A 15,343-nucleotide genomic window follows, 5' to 3' on the forward strand; every position below is an offset into this window, starting at 1 on the left:
TCTCTTACCTCCGAAATCAATAGATGGTCTCTCATGCGAATTATCTTTTCTCCGTATCCTTTATTCGTAACACTCGCCACCACTTCAATACATCTCTCTACGATACTTCCTTAAAATATGTATTACAAAACATTTTCATTATTTCAGTCTATTCCGCGGTTTCATTGCGCGCACTGCTTCGCGGCTCCGTTTCCCATCCTTCAATCTTGGGTCTCCGTCGTTTCTCCGTCGCGAAGATACGCAATTCTGCGCGCGTCATCAGCCTTGTAAAAATATTTTCTCTTGTATATAACATCCGCAGATATGTTCCACGCGAGTATTAGATTTATATCCAAGTATATATGCGAGTGTGCTTCGTTGGAAGCTCTACAGTCTCGAGGAATTTCTCCAATTCTAACAGATTGCTTTGGTCCCGTTTATAGCACCGTTCCTTCTCCTGCAGTCTTCGTGAAAATCTTGCGTGATTGATTCTCCAATCACCTCCGTATCGTCCTGATATCGTTATTCGAGCGGGTGCTCGATGTAACGTGGGTACGCTACATTCCATCTACCTTCTAAACTCGCATTCATCTTCTGGATCGTTTTATGCTCGTCGTCTCTTCACAGACATTCGCTTCGTATTATTTCTCTGGAGTAAACGTCTTCAAACAAATCCACTCGACAATAAACATTTCAAATAGCCATAACATTAGTATATAAAAGCAACGTAGAAATATATATATTTATCGACTTAGCGTATTATTGCACGTTAATTATGACCTCTTGAATATAGCAAACGCTAAATTAATAGGTTTCGCATTGGCAGAACGAGTTGGCTCTAAATATGGCACTTTTGGTATCTCATACGTAGCATACGAAGCGTCCGCTTAAACATTCGCAACGCTCGGTATTATTTTGGTATATATCTCTATTCCCTTCAGGAATACGTCCTTGTTCAGATATTCGTCGTGATCATGGAGAAGTATCATTGTCTTGTTCATCGGTGAGAAGCAAAGAGCGGGAATGCCGACCTGTGAAGTAAACATACCCAAAGTTATACTTAATCGAGTTATATACTTTCTGAAATATACATAGAGGAAAGTTCCCTATTACGAGACAAGCTTCTAACGTAAGACAGCATGGTCTCCGCTAAATTAATAGCATCATCTGTTGGTTCTATCATGAATTGCCCTCGGAGTGAAATGTGTTCAGTGGAAAATTCATTGTTGGATCGTGCAAATGTTGTGGGAAAAAGATTTGTGTATGAATTTGGGTGCCGAAAGCTTGCCGTCTCATATTAGAAATCTATTTCGTAATAAAGGACTTTCCTCTACAATTGTAATGTATTAAAAATCATGACGATCTACACCTCCCGTAATTAACACGATGTTACAGTCTGAATTTCAACGCGACGTTTTACTTTTGTTACCAACGCCTATCTTAACGAAAACCACGATTTATATTTTACTTTAAAACTGCTATCCTTAATCCAAAATCTATATTTGCAAATAACAAAGGTATAAAAGTACTGAGAGAATTATTTGTAAAACTTTGAATCCTTCAAGTAACATTTTCTGGAGCACATATGAAACGAAGCGTGAGATGTAAGCTTCCAAATAACTATTGTACATGTAAACATATAAGTCGTAGTAATTACAGTGAAATAATAATACATATTTCTTCTTGTGTTATATTTAAATTAAGTTTTTAGCACAAAGGGCAATCCGATGCTTACCTCTCGCACAAAACGGCTGTCTGTGCCTCCCGCGAAAATGCCTATTTCCAAGTCGACGCCAATTTTATCGCAGGTTTTCTTAAAGGCGATCCAGAAAGGATTAGAATCGTCGAGCTTGGTGTTCTCAATTTTGGGATTTTTCTCTTCAAAGGTATAAGTTACATCTGGACCGGCTTCTTCGCACCAGCGTTTGATGGTGGCTTCAAACTCCTCGTGATCAACGGAAGGTGTTAGACGAATGTCGAACATAGCGCTTAGCTCAGTGGGTATAACGTTGGTCTGTACACCACCCTGTAAATGAGCGCATTGAATTAGTTGACAATCAGTGGTCAAGCATGCAGACAAACGAAGAGCGTAAAATTTCAATGAAGACATACATTGGCAAAATAGAGTCTTGATGCAAGTACCAGGTAAGAAATAATAAGTGAAAAATTATATCTAATGATTATCAACGTTAACTGCAAGTGTTATTAGAATACTCCAAATACTTACTGTGTAACATGAAAATCCCAATGGAACAGACATATAAAGCAAACAAGTATATCATGTAATGGCTTGAAAATTGAAGCTAATCGATTTGTTTGTGTCTTTGCCAGTACGCGAATTCAGCGCCTTGTTGCAACATTTCTATATGAATTTAATATAACCGTAAATGAAAGAAAAGAGATACCGGACAATGGTTCTGTTCGTAATTTTAAAACGAATTGACAAGTGTCGCTTAGGTAAACTTTATTTCACGAAAAACTGCACGCGTTGCGCGATACCTACCCAAATTTTCGTAAGATTCACGGACGTCACTCCGCCGAGGCTGGTCGCCAATTTCCTCGGATCTTTGGGGAGTTTCGCTTTCTCGGAGGCCCTGAAGTCCGTGAAGCGGTCGATTATGACTCTCAATTTTTCCCCGGCCGTGTTGTCCAGCATGATCGACCCGTGGCCGGGATTGCCCGCGCACTTAATTTCAACGTGCCAGATCGACCTTTCTCCATTAAACAAGTAATAGTTCTCGAAAGGGCAGGCCACTCCCTCGTCCAGCGCAAAACCGACGTTCAGGGCCTTGAAGTCCGCGGTGTGCACAAACTCTTTCATTCCGAGGACACCGCCGATCTCCTCGTCCGGGACGAAAGAGACGTGGATAGTGCGCTGGCAGCGTTGCCCGTTCAGCTTGAGTTGGCGAATCGCCTCCAAGTACTGTATTCCCACGCACTTCATGTCTTGGCTGCCGCGTGCGAAGATGTTGCCCTCCTCGTCCATGTGAGCGCTGAACGGCGGGTAGGTCCATTTGTCCTGGTTCAATTACACGTTGTACAATCAAGTATTAAGAGCGAGCGAGTTGATTATGTGACTGAGCAGTTGCTATATATAGAAGAAAGTCCCCTATTATAAGATAGGCTCCTAATATGACACAGCGAAATATCCGCTAAGTTAATAAACATCGTCAGTTAGTTCCACCATGTACTTATTGCCCTTGGAGTGAAATCCGTTTGGTGGAACATTGACTGTTACATCGTGCAGTCGTTGCGAAGACAGATTTGTCATTGAATTTGGACGTTGGAAAGCTACTATTTGACATTAGCATACTGTCTCATAACAGAGGACTGTCCTCTACGTTGTTTCCCGCAAGTTCGAGGACTCACTTCGAAAACAGGCACAACGTCCATATGACTGTTCAAGAGGATCGACGGCTTCGTCGGTTGCGTTCCCATCCATGTTAAGACCACGATCGGCTTCTTGGGATACACATGGTAGACTTTGATCGGCAAGTCAAGGGACTGGGCTTGCCTGGTCAGGAACGCCACGCACTCATCTGAAATGAAAGGCACAGCAAGTCAGAATGTGTTATGCACGGAATTCCGAATGCATGCGAATGCAGGCTCTTATCTGATCCGGAGTTATTAAAATGTTAAGACTTGTGCGTAACAACCAGTCGCCAAAATATTATTAACTGTTGCGTTAATAGACAGAGCAAGGTAGATTTTAAATTTCAAAGATGCTACAATTGATACATAAATCGGCGGCCGCGTTAATGTTACGTTAATGGTTACATTGTATCGCGTTAATGTTTGAAATTACTCGGTGTTCCGTTTAACGTCGACTCTAATTGAATCCGTATGGAATTTTCGAAGCTTTATTAAATGTACAAGGTTCAAACGGTTGTTTGCGCGCGAGACGACGTCTCGCTGTACGAAGGTGACAAGCGTTACATAAACGCGATAACAATCTCGCCGTATCGCAAAAAATTAATTTCCCCGCAGATACCCGGCCGGCAATCGCGTAATAATCGCGATAAGAGACAGGATACTTGCCGAGGGGCGATAATTGGCTCCATTATCAATTGTAACCATTTATCTATTTCGTGATGCGACCAGGGGAGGGTCTGTTAGTTTCACCCGTGCGCGCGTTATCAAGAAATACGACGCGCCGTAAAGGCGTCGGGCGCGGATAACGCGCGTCGCGTCGCCGTGACGATCGCGGGGAACGCGAATTCCCGTCGACGGTTACGTAATCGACGCCGACGTCCTCGCCGATCGTCGGATTCCACGGAAGCCGGCGGGGACCGCGTCGACGGGGACGCGACGGACTGCGCCGGGAGCCGCGATCTAGGTCACGCCGCGGCGTCGCGTCGCCGCGACGTCGCCGTCGCCGCCGCGCGCCGGCCGGCGGGGGGGGGGGGTAGAGGCCACCCGGGGCCGGTCCCGGCGACGTCGCGGCGCGGTCGGGCGCGGACGACCGGACNCCGGGCAATAAAAATNGAATAACATCGCGCGCCGCAGGGTGGGGCATGCCAATGGCTGGATAGCGTCACCGACGCTATCCCCCCGACACGTCGCCTCGCGCGGCGCGTCCTCGCCACGCCGGCGTCGCGTAGCGCGTCGGCCGATTCCCACGGGCGACGCCGCCGGGCTCCGCTGCCCCGCGCTCGCGGACCCCCGTCGACCTCGCCTCGACGGGGAGACGCGCCGCCGAGCGCGTGCCTCGCGACCCCGTTCGCGGGCGCGCGCGCGCCCGGTCGGCGTGGGTCCCGCTCCTTCCGCCTTCTCGCCGTTTCTTTTTTTTTCTCTTTTCTCGGACGCGGTTCCCTCGTTTTCCCCGGCCCCCCCACCCCCCGCGGTCCACCGTCTCTCAACCCGGACGCGAAGCTATTTCGCTCTCGCCGGACGCTTTTGGACGCGCGTCACAGATCGCCTCTCTCTCGCCCTCGCGCTCTCTCTCCTGCCGCCCCCGTCGCCCCCGAGGTCCGCGGACACGCGAGACCCACTCGCCGCGATCGCTCACCGTAATCGATGTCCGGCTGCACCGACGGTATCCGCAGGTACTCGCGGAAATTCTCCACAGCTGTTTCGTCCAGCTCGGCCCGCGACATCGTTCCGCGCTGGTCCATCCGCTTGTGCGACCTCGCTCCGCCGCGCCGCCCGTGATATCCACCCACGGGGCACCGGACGCGCTTCTTAAGAGCCCCGCCGCGCCGTCCGCGCGTCCGCGATAAGGCCGATAAGGCGTGCACGGCGTCCAGACGCCTGGCACCGTCGGGGCGATTCGACTGTCACCACAGCAGACGGCGGCGTCTCGCAGCGAGCGATCCGGAGTGCCGCCGCCGCGCGGCCACGGCCACACCGCGGCGGCGGCGGCGGCGGCGGCGACGGCTCGCCCAATTGCCGCCGGTTACCGGCGTTGACGTCACGGCGACTCGCTCGAATCGAATAACGCGGTTAGTAACAGGCCCCCATGCGCGCGCGAGCTTTCGCGCGTCCGCCGCGCCGCGCCACGTCGCGTAGCGTAGCGTCGCGTCGCGTCGCGTCGGGCCGAGCCGCGCCGGGCCCGGCGTTTCAAACCGACGACGGCGTGGCGACGCGGACGCTTCCGGGACGCATCCGGCGGCGTCCACGGTCACGCTTTCGCTCGCGGGAAAAGCATCCGCAACCGGATTCAAGCGAGAACTGTCGATTTAATTTTCCGAGTTTCGAGAACCTTTTTTTTCCCCTGGGTAGTTGCACGGTTCGGTCAATGCGCGGCTCTAGCAGGGTTCTCTTTTAAAAAGTTAAAGGAAACGCGACATCGCAACGAAGCCCGAGGATAGACGTGATATCAGGCCTGTTCTTTATTACTGCACTACTGAACTAGTGCAATTTAAAATGTTAAAAGTTAAAATGAAACAAATAGATTATCTCTCATTCCAACTCATTGCACCAGTGTGCACTAGTTCAGGAGTGCAGCAATAAAAAACAGACCCATCGTGTTACGCCCGGTCTACAATGAGTTGTTAGTCAGAAGTCGGAACTACATGTCGGTCCTTTTTCTTCCACCCAGAAAGGAAAAGGATCAACATATAGTTGCGACTTCTGACTAACGACTAACGACTCATTGTAGACCGGGCCTTACTGAAAATGCCCGTCATTTCGAGCGAGAGATAAAACAGTTAAAAGATGCGCGGTAGCAATCCTCTTATCGCGCGCCCACTTATTGTTGCAGATCCGAAATAAACAGATAAGCTTTTATCTGTGACACCGCGCGGTAAACAGGCTATTTATAATGCATCTGTTACCATGCTAATTTTCACTTTCGGTTACGCTCCGTCGTTTGTCTGATCGCGCACGAGGGGCGCGAATCAGCGAATTTGAAATTTCCACACAGATTGACCTAGAATCGTAGTTAAGTGGAATTGACACGCAGATTAAGTTCAAGATTTAACGCAATTGATAACATATTCTTGCAATTGGTTGCTACAAATAATTCTGTAAATTTTAATAACTCGGGATTAGACAAGAGTCTGCACTTGCTTACGCCTCATGCATAACACATTCCGATTTGATGGATCTTTCACGTCAGATGAGCGTGTGGCCTTCTTCACTAGACAAGTTCAGTCCCTCGACTTGCCGATCAAAGTCTACCACGTGGAAATAAATCGCGGATTTGCCGCATAAGGATAGATAATAGAAGCGAGGACGCAAAGTAATCGTATCGTAGTTCATTCTTCGGATTTCCAATAAAATCTTACAAAAGTCGAAGGATTGAAACAAATACACACACACACATATATATACATATGTACATATACAGGGTGAATTATACAATACAACTTTTTACAAAACTCGTGAGAAGGTAAAACGGACTGAGATAAACGAAAAAGTCCCGTACCATTTTGCGATATTCTCAGTAATAAACGAGAAATAAATGTTTAAAATCGAACGAATGAACGCGCAAGTTTTGTAAAAAGATGTATAGGTTCACCCTGTATATATGTTTCCATATTGACCGCCGCCGCCACAGGGATGACAGTACATTTTGAACCATGAACTTAAAGGACGAAGTATAAGCTAGATTAATTTAAACATTTGCAACGCTTGGTATTATTTTGGTATAAATCTCTATTCCCTTCAGGAATATATCCTTGTTCAGATATTCGTCGTTATCGTGAATACGTAGCTTCGTCTTGTTAATAGGTGAGAAGCAAAGAGCAGGAATACCCACCTGTGAAGTAAATATATTTGAAGTTATACTTTATATTTAAACAAGTTTAACAGAAGTAGAATACCTCTCGTCTTAATAAATATCACAAGTTATTTCTCATTTTTTTAAATGCAAAGCCGCTACCTTTAATCAAAAGCCTAATTATAAGAAAATATACAAAAATATATACAAGATATTACACCAGAATCTTTCATAGAAAAATGTTTATTAGATTAAATTCTTCAAGTGACTGGCGTAAATATAAAACAAAGAGAGCTAAATTTTCTAAATAAATATTGAACGTATTAATATGTACTTTGTAATAATTGCAATAACATAATAGACATATTTCTTCTTCTGTGTGTAATGTACAAAAAAAATTATCATTCACAGAACAGTTCCATGCTCACCCCTCGTATGAAACGACTGTCCGCGGCTCCCACTAAGATACCAGTTTCCAATTTGATATCAATTTCACCGCAGGCTTTTTTAAAGGCGATCCAGAAAGGATTAGAATCGTCGAGCTTGGTGTTTTCGACTTTGGGATTTTTTTCTTTGAAGGAATATGTCACATCTGGGCCAGCTTCCTTGCACCAACGTTTGATAGTAGCTTCCAATTCATCGTGATCAATGGTAGATGATAGACGAACATCGAACATAGCGTATAACTCGATGGGTATAACATTAGTCTGTACGCCACCCTGTAATTAAAGATGATTTTAAAACGATATTGAATAGAAAATCTGTCTATGAATATCTTAGTGTATCATACAAAGTTTAATGGCACAACCGTGTAAACTAATCACAAACAATCATGTAAGGACTTGAAAATTAATTTAATCAATTAATTTCTATCTTCATTAGTGTGTGAATTTTCAGTATGAATTCTATTCGACGTTTCTATACGTGAATTCAGTGCAAAAGTGAACGAAAGAGAAGAGAGACAATAATAATATTTAAATAGAAACAACTTGATGAATATCTCTTACAATTAGATAAGTTTTTTTAACGAAACCTTCGCGTGACACCTACCCAAATTTTCGTAAGATTCACAGACGTCACTCGGCCATAGCTATTCAACATTTTTAAATCTTCGGGGAGTTTCGCTTTCTCGGAGGCCCTGAAGTCCATGAAGCGGTCGATTATGACTCTCAATTTTTCCCCGGCCGTGTTGTCCGACATGCTCGACCCGTGACCGGGATTGCCCGCGCACTTTATTTCAACTTGCCATCTCGACTTGTCTCCGTTAAACATGTAGAAGTAATCGTGTGAGGCGGTCACGCCTTCGTCCAGCGCGAAAGCGACGTTCAGAGCTTTAAATTCCGCGGTGTGCACGAAGTCTTTCATTCCGAGAACACCGCCGATCTCCTCGTCCGGGACGAAAGAGACGTGGATAGTGCGCTGGCAGCGTTGTCCGTTCAGTTTCAGTCTGCGAATCGCCTCCAAGTACTGTATTCCCACGCTCTTCATGTCTTGGCTGCCGCGAGCGAAGATGTTGCCCTCCTCGTCCATGTGAGCGCTGAACGGCGGATAGGTCCATTTGTCCTGGTTCAGTTCACACGATTAGAATTGGGAACCAGCAAGTTGATTAAAACAACTTTACCGCAAGACTGATCGCTTACCTCGAAGACAGGCACAACGTCCATGTGACTGTTGAGGAGAATCGATGGCTTCGTCGGTTGAGTTCCCACCCATGTCAAAACCATGATCGGTTTCTTAGGGTGTATGTGATAGACTTTGATCGGCAAGTCAAGGGACTGCGCTTGTCTAGTTAGGAATGCGACACAATCATCTAGAATGGAAGGCGCAGCCAGTCAGAATGTATCATATGTAAGATTTCTAGTGCAGGCAAATGTAGACTGTTACCTTATGTGGCACAATGCTTCCCCCGTCATCAACAAATGACACGGAACGCGCGAGGAAACGCGTCGTTAAATGCATGCTTCGAATCTTGTTCGCGGATGCGACCGGTCGGGATTGATCTCGCTACTTTTTTTTGCTTACGGGGAATATAATCTCGTGTTTTGTCTCCGGTGCCTGTCCGTGTTTTTCTTGCGTCTAAAAACATTCTATTTTGTAGTCAATAAATACGTTAAAAAATGTGTCCAAGCTGATGAATTGTATAATCGTAAATTGTCGACAGATGTTTTAAGCATTTCAATTTGCTTATATAAAATAGAATGTTTCTAGACGCAAAGAGGACATTGTAGACTAGGTTTTAGACAGGCCTCTCTTTCTGTCCTCGCCCTCGACTGCCGCATTTAAATAGGTTTCCAAAATTTCACGGACTGTCGAATCTCACCCCCTGCGATCGCTCACCGTAATTGATGTCCGGCTGCACCGACGGTATCCGCAGGTACTCGCGGAAATTCTCCACAGCTGTTTCGTCCAACGACATCGTTTCACGATGGTCTATTTCCTTATGCTTCTTTTTCTTTTTAACTCAGTCTCTGTCTTTGTGATGTCTACTTTGCTTAAAGCCTTATGCAAAGTCTACACTTGTCCTCGAAAAAAAACCGATAAGATGCGCGCGTGTAGAAACCGTATTAAAAATTGTACGGAAATTTATTATCTTATTGTCTTATCTTATTGAGGGGCTGAACTAAATGATATATATGTGTCCATTTTCGAATGCGCATCACAGTTAACGGGCTGAAATAGATGACACATGTCCTTCAAAATAACGAGAAAACAGTTGCTTTGAAGTCATAATTGTTGAACATTTAGTTTCTGAACTCAAGAGTTGTTTTTAAGGAAGAAGAAAAATACTATATCAGTAAAGTGACGCACATAGCTAATTTCGATAACAAACGTAAAAATGTCGGGAAAAAATTAGTAATTTCGAACGAGAGATAGTAAAAATTGCCTGATAGCAATCCTTCCATCGTAGTTAGACGGTTACGCATTGCACGTGCTCTTATTTATTGCTTATTACTTACTTTGAACCAGTAAGTAGTGTAAACCCGTTTAAACCATCAGAACAATGCGATATCAGCACAATATACCGCACGTGGCGAATTTCGGCGCAGACGTAAAAGCGTCAAAACAACTATTTATCTTTTCATATCGTCATTTCTTTCAATTGCAATTGCTTGTGATTGCAAGCAAGAGGTAAATACTGAAAGTTGCGTGATAACTGCCCTCTCCCAATTAGACAGCAGCGCATAATAAATATTGTTATAATAGTCATTACATATTGCCGTACAATTGTCAAATAAGAAGACAAGATCTTGTTTGCGATAGCGCATAATAAATAAGCGCTATCTAAAACGTATCTGTTACTTTTCTAATTTTAACTTTCAATTACACTCCATCGTATATCTGGTCGCACTCAGGAGGCAAATGGCCGCTCGATCGTGGAAATAAGTCGCGGGATCTACCGCACGACGATGAGGGCGAGGATTCGTCAGTCAACATCTCGACTCGTAAAATGTATTCCGATTTATTAAATTTTTTCACGTATGCCTAAATATGAGCTCTTTACACGTTACGCCATAATAATATATCGTGTAGAGTTTGATATCGAAGAACTTGTTACATTTATTATAATCGGTAATATGGATTAAATTATCATACAATGTAATAGGTAATAATTGTAACATGGCTATAACTAGGCACATACATGTAACAGTGAGTTTGCAAATAAAAAAATTATCGTGTATTCTCAGCCTATTATATAAAGTTGAATATATATATGCGAATATAATATAATATTAATATAATATAATATAATATATAATAACTGCTATGCGCGCTCTGCTTTTATTTACAACATTGAAACGATTATCCTAACGAGTTCTTTTATACTATCAGATGCTTTAATAACAAGGTCGCTCCTGCTTCTATATGTCAGAATGTCATCGTACAGATATATTATATACATATATATACATATACGTACACACACACACACACACATATATATATGTATATAGTATCATCTATCAGAGAATTGTACAGCGGACAATAAACATATGGATTTAGCTGCAAAGCAATTGTTTCGTAGCTTGTTCTTCGGATTTTCAATAGAATTTTACGAAAATTCGAAGGATAGAGAGATATTAATATATATACGTATACATATGTGTACATATATGTACATATATGTATATATACGTATACACATTATATACATACACACATATATAATTAAATTTATCTTACAAAAATATGTACATGTTCACATTATGTATACGGGTGGCGAACATATGCTGTACACTCTTCTACCTCTCTGCGTCTAATGTTACGCCACTCGCGGCAATTTGTAACTTACAATAGTGTACACGTCTTTCTTCTTATTACAAAATATCAGCTAAAAAAGTAAATATCAAATGCCAAAAATACGTCTGTTTACACTTTGAAATCGCAGCCGAACGCAATGTAAGAGGGAAAGAAGAAGAAGGTTTTCGCGCTCGTCTACGGGGGAGATCCGTACATTCGTGCACCACGAATTATGCGCTGTGCATATACCGGCAGCTCCACCGGCTAAGAATATCCTCCCTAGAGAACGCATGAATTTTTTTACTCCACTTTTATAATCTTCGTTTCCTAATCACAGATCTCTAAACTTTGATATTCGCTTAAAAGTCGACAGTGCAGGATTGGAACCCCGCGCGTGTCCCGCTTTTCTTTCCTCTGTGCGCCACGTCGAAGACCCCGCACTGCACATTTTGCATCTTCGGTCAGGTAAAACTCTTATTAATATATCGGGTTACACAGCGGATGCGGTACATTTGGTACTTCCGAATGCTCCAGATGTTTTCGCTCTGTTCATTACACGTGGATCTTAATTCCACCACGGATGATACGGTATCGTCCAGTAGTCTTTTTTCGTTTCTTTTTCCCCCTCGCGCAATTTAAAAAAGAAACAATTTCTACGAGATTACCGTAGATTATTTCAAACAAATCCAACTTCAAGCTTTTCTTAATAAGTACGTCGAAAGTTTCTTGTGCTTTCTAAAATCGATTTTTACAGAGCGAAAATCTGTGACGCATCAATAACGCCAGGCATTGAATAAAAGTCGTGTTGCAAACGTTCCGAAGTATTTTTACGGTGAACCGCATCCATAGTTACATACTTTACAATCAGAAGACTACACAGGTCAAAGCTAAGAGAGTCTGCAGCTTCATGAAAAGTAACGCTTTTGTATTTCGTATAATAAATTAGAATATATATTTGCTTTTTCCATGCCAATGAGAGGTCTAAATGAGCTTATGGCTACATCCTTCCCTTCGAAATCGATTCTAATTGTCACTTTGATCGCAACATTACTTTAACATGTAACGCATTTATGTCTAAGAACTTCTAATCAACGTTACCACCTAATTGTACTATAATTAATTCAAGCGACACGGTCAGATTCTGCGAGAAAGTGAGTAATTATGACTCTTAGCGCTGCATAAATACGCATCATTTTGTTAACGAAGCAACTTAATTCTTCGTTGTTCCTCCTAATATTTATCACCACTCGCTCCTCGCGATTTCGGAAAAGTCTGCGACCGAAAATAGACAAACAATACATTATATTACAAAACAAAGGAAAATTAACTTACAAAGAAATTCCAACTTGGCTTCTCCTCGCGCATCATAACAAGTAACGTACTTTATATACACCTAGTAATCGCACCATCGAAATCTAAAAAACTTTTTATACGCTGTATATGTATATATATATATATATATTAATTCCAATTATATATAAAATACAATATATATATAATTTTTATTACATGGGTTAAGCTAGAACTAGACGGCCTCTAAATTATAGACAAAAAGGCGATTGTTCTGATCACCTTTGATTACGAGATTACATAATACACTGAATCATTAGTACGTGTCCAAAGGATGTCGCTAACGCGCAGCTAATTTTTAATGCAAATCTATCGCTCGGAATAAAGGATTATTATACTTCTTGTCAACGACAGAACAACGTCGTGTTTCGCGGACTAAACGGAAAGACCGTGTGAAGGAGCTCTCAGTTACAAAATAGACTACGAATCTTTCGCTGCATTAATTTACCATAATTTACCTCTACGCATTTTAATTTTTTACCGTATAGTAAGTTTTGTACTTGAATGAATGTTATGAGCGAATGAAATTTTGGGAGAAACCGATCTAAATAGAAAAAGGAAAACTTCGCAAATAGAACGTATTGTCACGCACCGTAATCTCTCGCGCTTTTCCTAACTAAACGTGTATCTGCGTTATTGCTTTAAAGTATCGAAGAGAATAAAACGTACGTACGTTATATCGTACCGTTTATTGCAACTGATCTGTCCTGCCCACTTACGATATCTCGTGTAAATTCATAAATAAATGTATTCCAAATAAAAAAACGTTTAAAGCGTTAAAAGAACGTCTGTCGCGCGTGTCGAGAATGCATCGCCTTCATACTAAAGAGATCGAACGGCAACGTGTGCAACCTTCACGAATTCCTATAAAATAAAACTCAAGTCTTTCAAATTTCAATATTTACCCTTTATTATTATAAATAATCTGCCCTTTTACAGTGAAATATAAAATATAGAGAATTCCGCGCCTCTTTATGCCTCTTCTTATATGTCAAAGAACAACACAACACAGTATTAGCTCACTTATCTACGTGTCATACTAGGTTTTGTTACGGTTACGATCTACAAACTAATCTAAATATGCAGTGTCATTAAATATAGCTGTATTGTTAACATTATGCATATGTATATGCAAATAATATGTACAGATAAGTTGTATTGTATGCAGGGTGCACATTGTATATATAATGATAACCGTTTTTAGAGGGGATATCGCGAGAGCAGCTGACTCCGTCGGCCGAGTAAAAGCGCGCTTCCAACTTTGTTAACACCTTATCAAAAAATTGGACTAATGCTATATATATAAACAATTTAGGGCACCATTTCACCGGTATAAAAAGTGTATGCCACTCGAATACACTTTTGGCCGTTGCCCGCGAAGGAGGTACCAATACAGCTCTCTTTCTCGACATATGCTAGCTAAAATGCGCGTCGCTATATCCTCAAAATACTCAGCTATCACCTTAGGCCACACGAATTCCTTCGAATATTTTGAGAGACAGAAAAAACCATCGAACCAACGTGTATCGGTAAACTTTAAATGTACGTGACAACCCTAGAAGCAATCGACAGCGCGAAACTAAAATGATTCTCTTTCTAATTATCTAGGAAATTGTTGGAATTCTGTACGCGGCGCACGCTTCCGCGCGAGATGATATCTCAGTGTCTCGTAATAAGAGAAGAATGCAAACTTCCACAGCGATTAGTATTCCATTTGAATTCATTCTTTGCCACTTCTCCCAAAGAAACGAGCCTAAAACTTGGTCTCGTCGACAGGAGGGCGGGCAAGATGATCAGTTTAATCGAGACATCGCGGAAAATGTGAAACAACGTCGGTTTAAAACTTAAGAACTTTTAACAATCCTACCCTTTTCTGTCGGTTACGATCTCGGCGCTGGGTGGTTAAAAAACGGCTTCTGCGGCTGTCCCGTCGGCGCCGGAAGATACGACACCTGCGTGCCCGGGGGCGGCGGCGGCGGCGGCGGCGTCGCCGACGGGAACTTTGAGATCGGCACCGCCGTTCCCGTGGCCGGCGGCGGCGGCGGTGGCGGCGGCAGCGACGGCGGCGGAACGAATTGCGGTGGATACGGATTGGAACCCGGTGGCGCCTGGGACGATGTCTGGGGTACCAAGAACTGCGGCTGTTGCGGCTGTTGCGGCTGCTGCGTCTGCTGCGTCTGCTGCGTCTGCTTGCCGATCGCGGCCGCTTGCGACGGCGTGGCGGTGCCGTATATCGGTTGTTGGGTCGTCGTCGGCGGTGGTACCGCGAAGTTCGGATACTGCACCACGCCGGGTTTGCTCTGGAACTGAGGATAATGGATGGACGCCGAGCCGGGTGGCGGTATGTACGGCTGCGGTGGTAACTGCGGCAATCCCGGATATCCCGGCGAGACACTGGCTACCAAGTTGTGAGGTGGAGACTTGTGTAGGAGATTTGACTTCAGTATCGCCTCGGCTGTCAAACCTGTAAGCAAGAGAGAAAGGATAACGTACGGAGTAAGAGCTAGCATCTTACGGTAGCGCTGTCATCGCTCTTCAAGTGTTATATTTTTAGATTTCTTCGTTTATCTAAAATGAACACTAGTTTTTGTCTTCTCCAAGAAGACTGCTACA

At 43.5% G+C, this 15,343-nt stretch overlaps 3 protein-coding genes across 4 annotated transcripts in view; all 3 read right to left on the reverse strand.

Annotated features, from left to right (window-relative positions):
• Positions 1–40: 40 nt before the first annotated feature.
• Positions 41–5,249, reverse strand: LOC105569472 (aminoacylase-1-like). Its single transcript, XM_012025970.1, has 5 exons — positions 4,988–5,249; positions 3,349–3,518; positions 2,483–2,998; positions 1,715–2,005; positions 41–1,010 (listed from the first exon to the last, which is right to left on the reverse strand). The coding sequence occupies exons 1-5, from the start codon at positions 5,091–5,093 to the stop codon at positions 867–869; spliced, it is 1,227 nt and encodes a 408-aa protein (XP_011881360.1). The 5' UTR covers positions 5,094–5,249; the 3' UTR covers positions 41–866.
• Positions 5,250–6,424: 1,175 nt separating this feature from the next.
• On the reverse strand, positions 6,425–9,844 carry LOC105569473 (aminoacylase-1-like). Of its 2 annotated transcripts, XM_012025973.1 has the most exons (6): positions 9,479–9,540; positions 9,030–9,217; positions 8,782–8,956; positions 8,192–8,704; positions 7,570–7,860; positions 6,425–7,180 (listed from the first exon to the last, which is right to left on the reverse strand). In XM_012025973.1, the coding sequence occupies exons 2-6, from the start codon at positions 9,098–9,100 to the stop codon at positions 7,037–7,039; spliced, it is 1,194 nt and encodes a 397-aa protein (XP_011881363.1). In that variant the 5' UTR covers positions 9,101–9,217; positions 9,479–9,540; the 3' UTR covers positions 6,425–7,036. The 2 variants fall into 2 exon arrangements, with proteins under 2 accessions (XP_011881363.1, XP_011881362.1); XM_012025972.1 differs by lacking the exon at positions 9,030–9,217 and having other exon boundaries at positions 8,782–8,951; positions 9,479–9,844.
• A 741-nt stretch (positions 9,845–10,585) lies between these two features.
• LOC105569474 overlaps positions 10,586–15,343 on the reverse strand; it is a 35,421-nt gene continuing 30,663 nt past the window's right edge. The window contains exon 13 of the mRNA XM_012025974.1: positions 10,586–15,194. Coding sequence (XP_011881364.1) covers positions 14,611–15,194 — 584 coding nt within the window. The 3' untranslated portion in view covers positions 10,586–14,610. The remainder of the gene's footprint in view (positions 15,195–15,343) is intronic.

This window comes from Vollenhovia emeryi, unplaced genomic scaffold (genome assembly GCF_000949405.1).
Source record: "Vollenhovia emeryi isolate VEMERY1.0 unplaced genomic scaffold, V.emery_V1.0 DF939124.1, whole genome shotgun sequence".
Lineage (NCBI taxonomy): Eukaryota > Metazoa > Arthropoda > Insecta > Hymenoptera > Formicidae > Vollenhovia > Vollenhovia emeryi.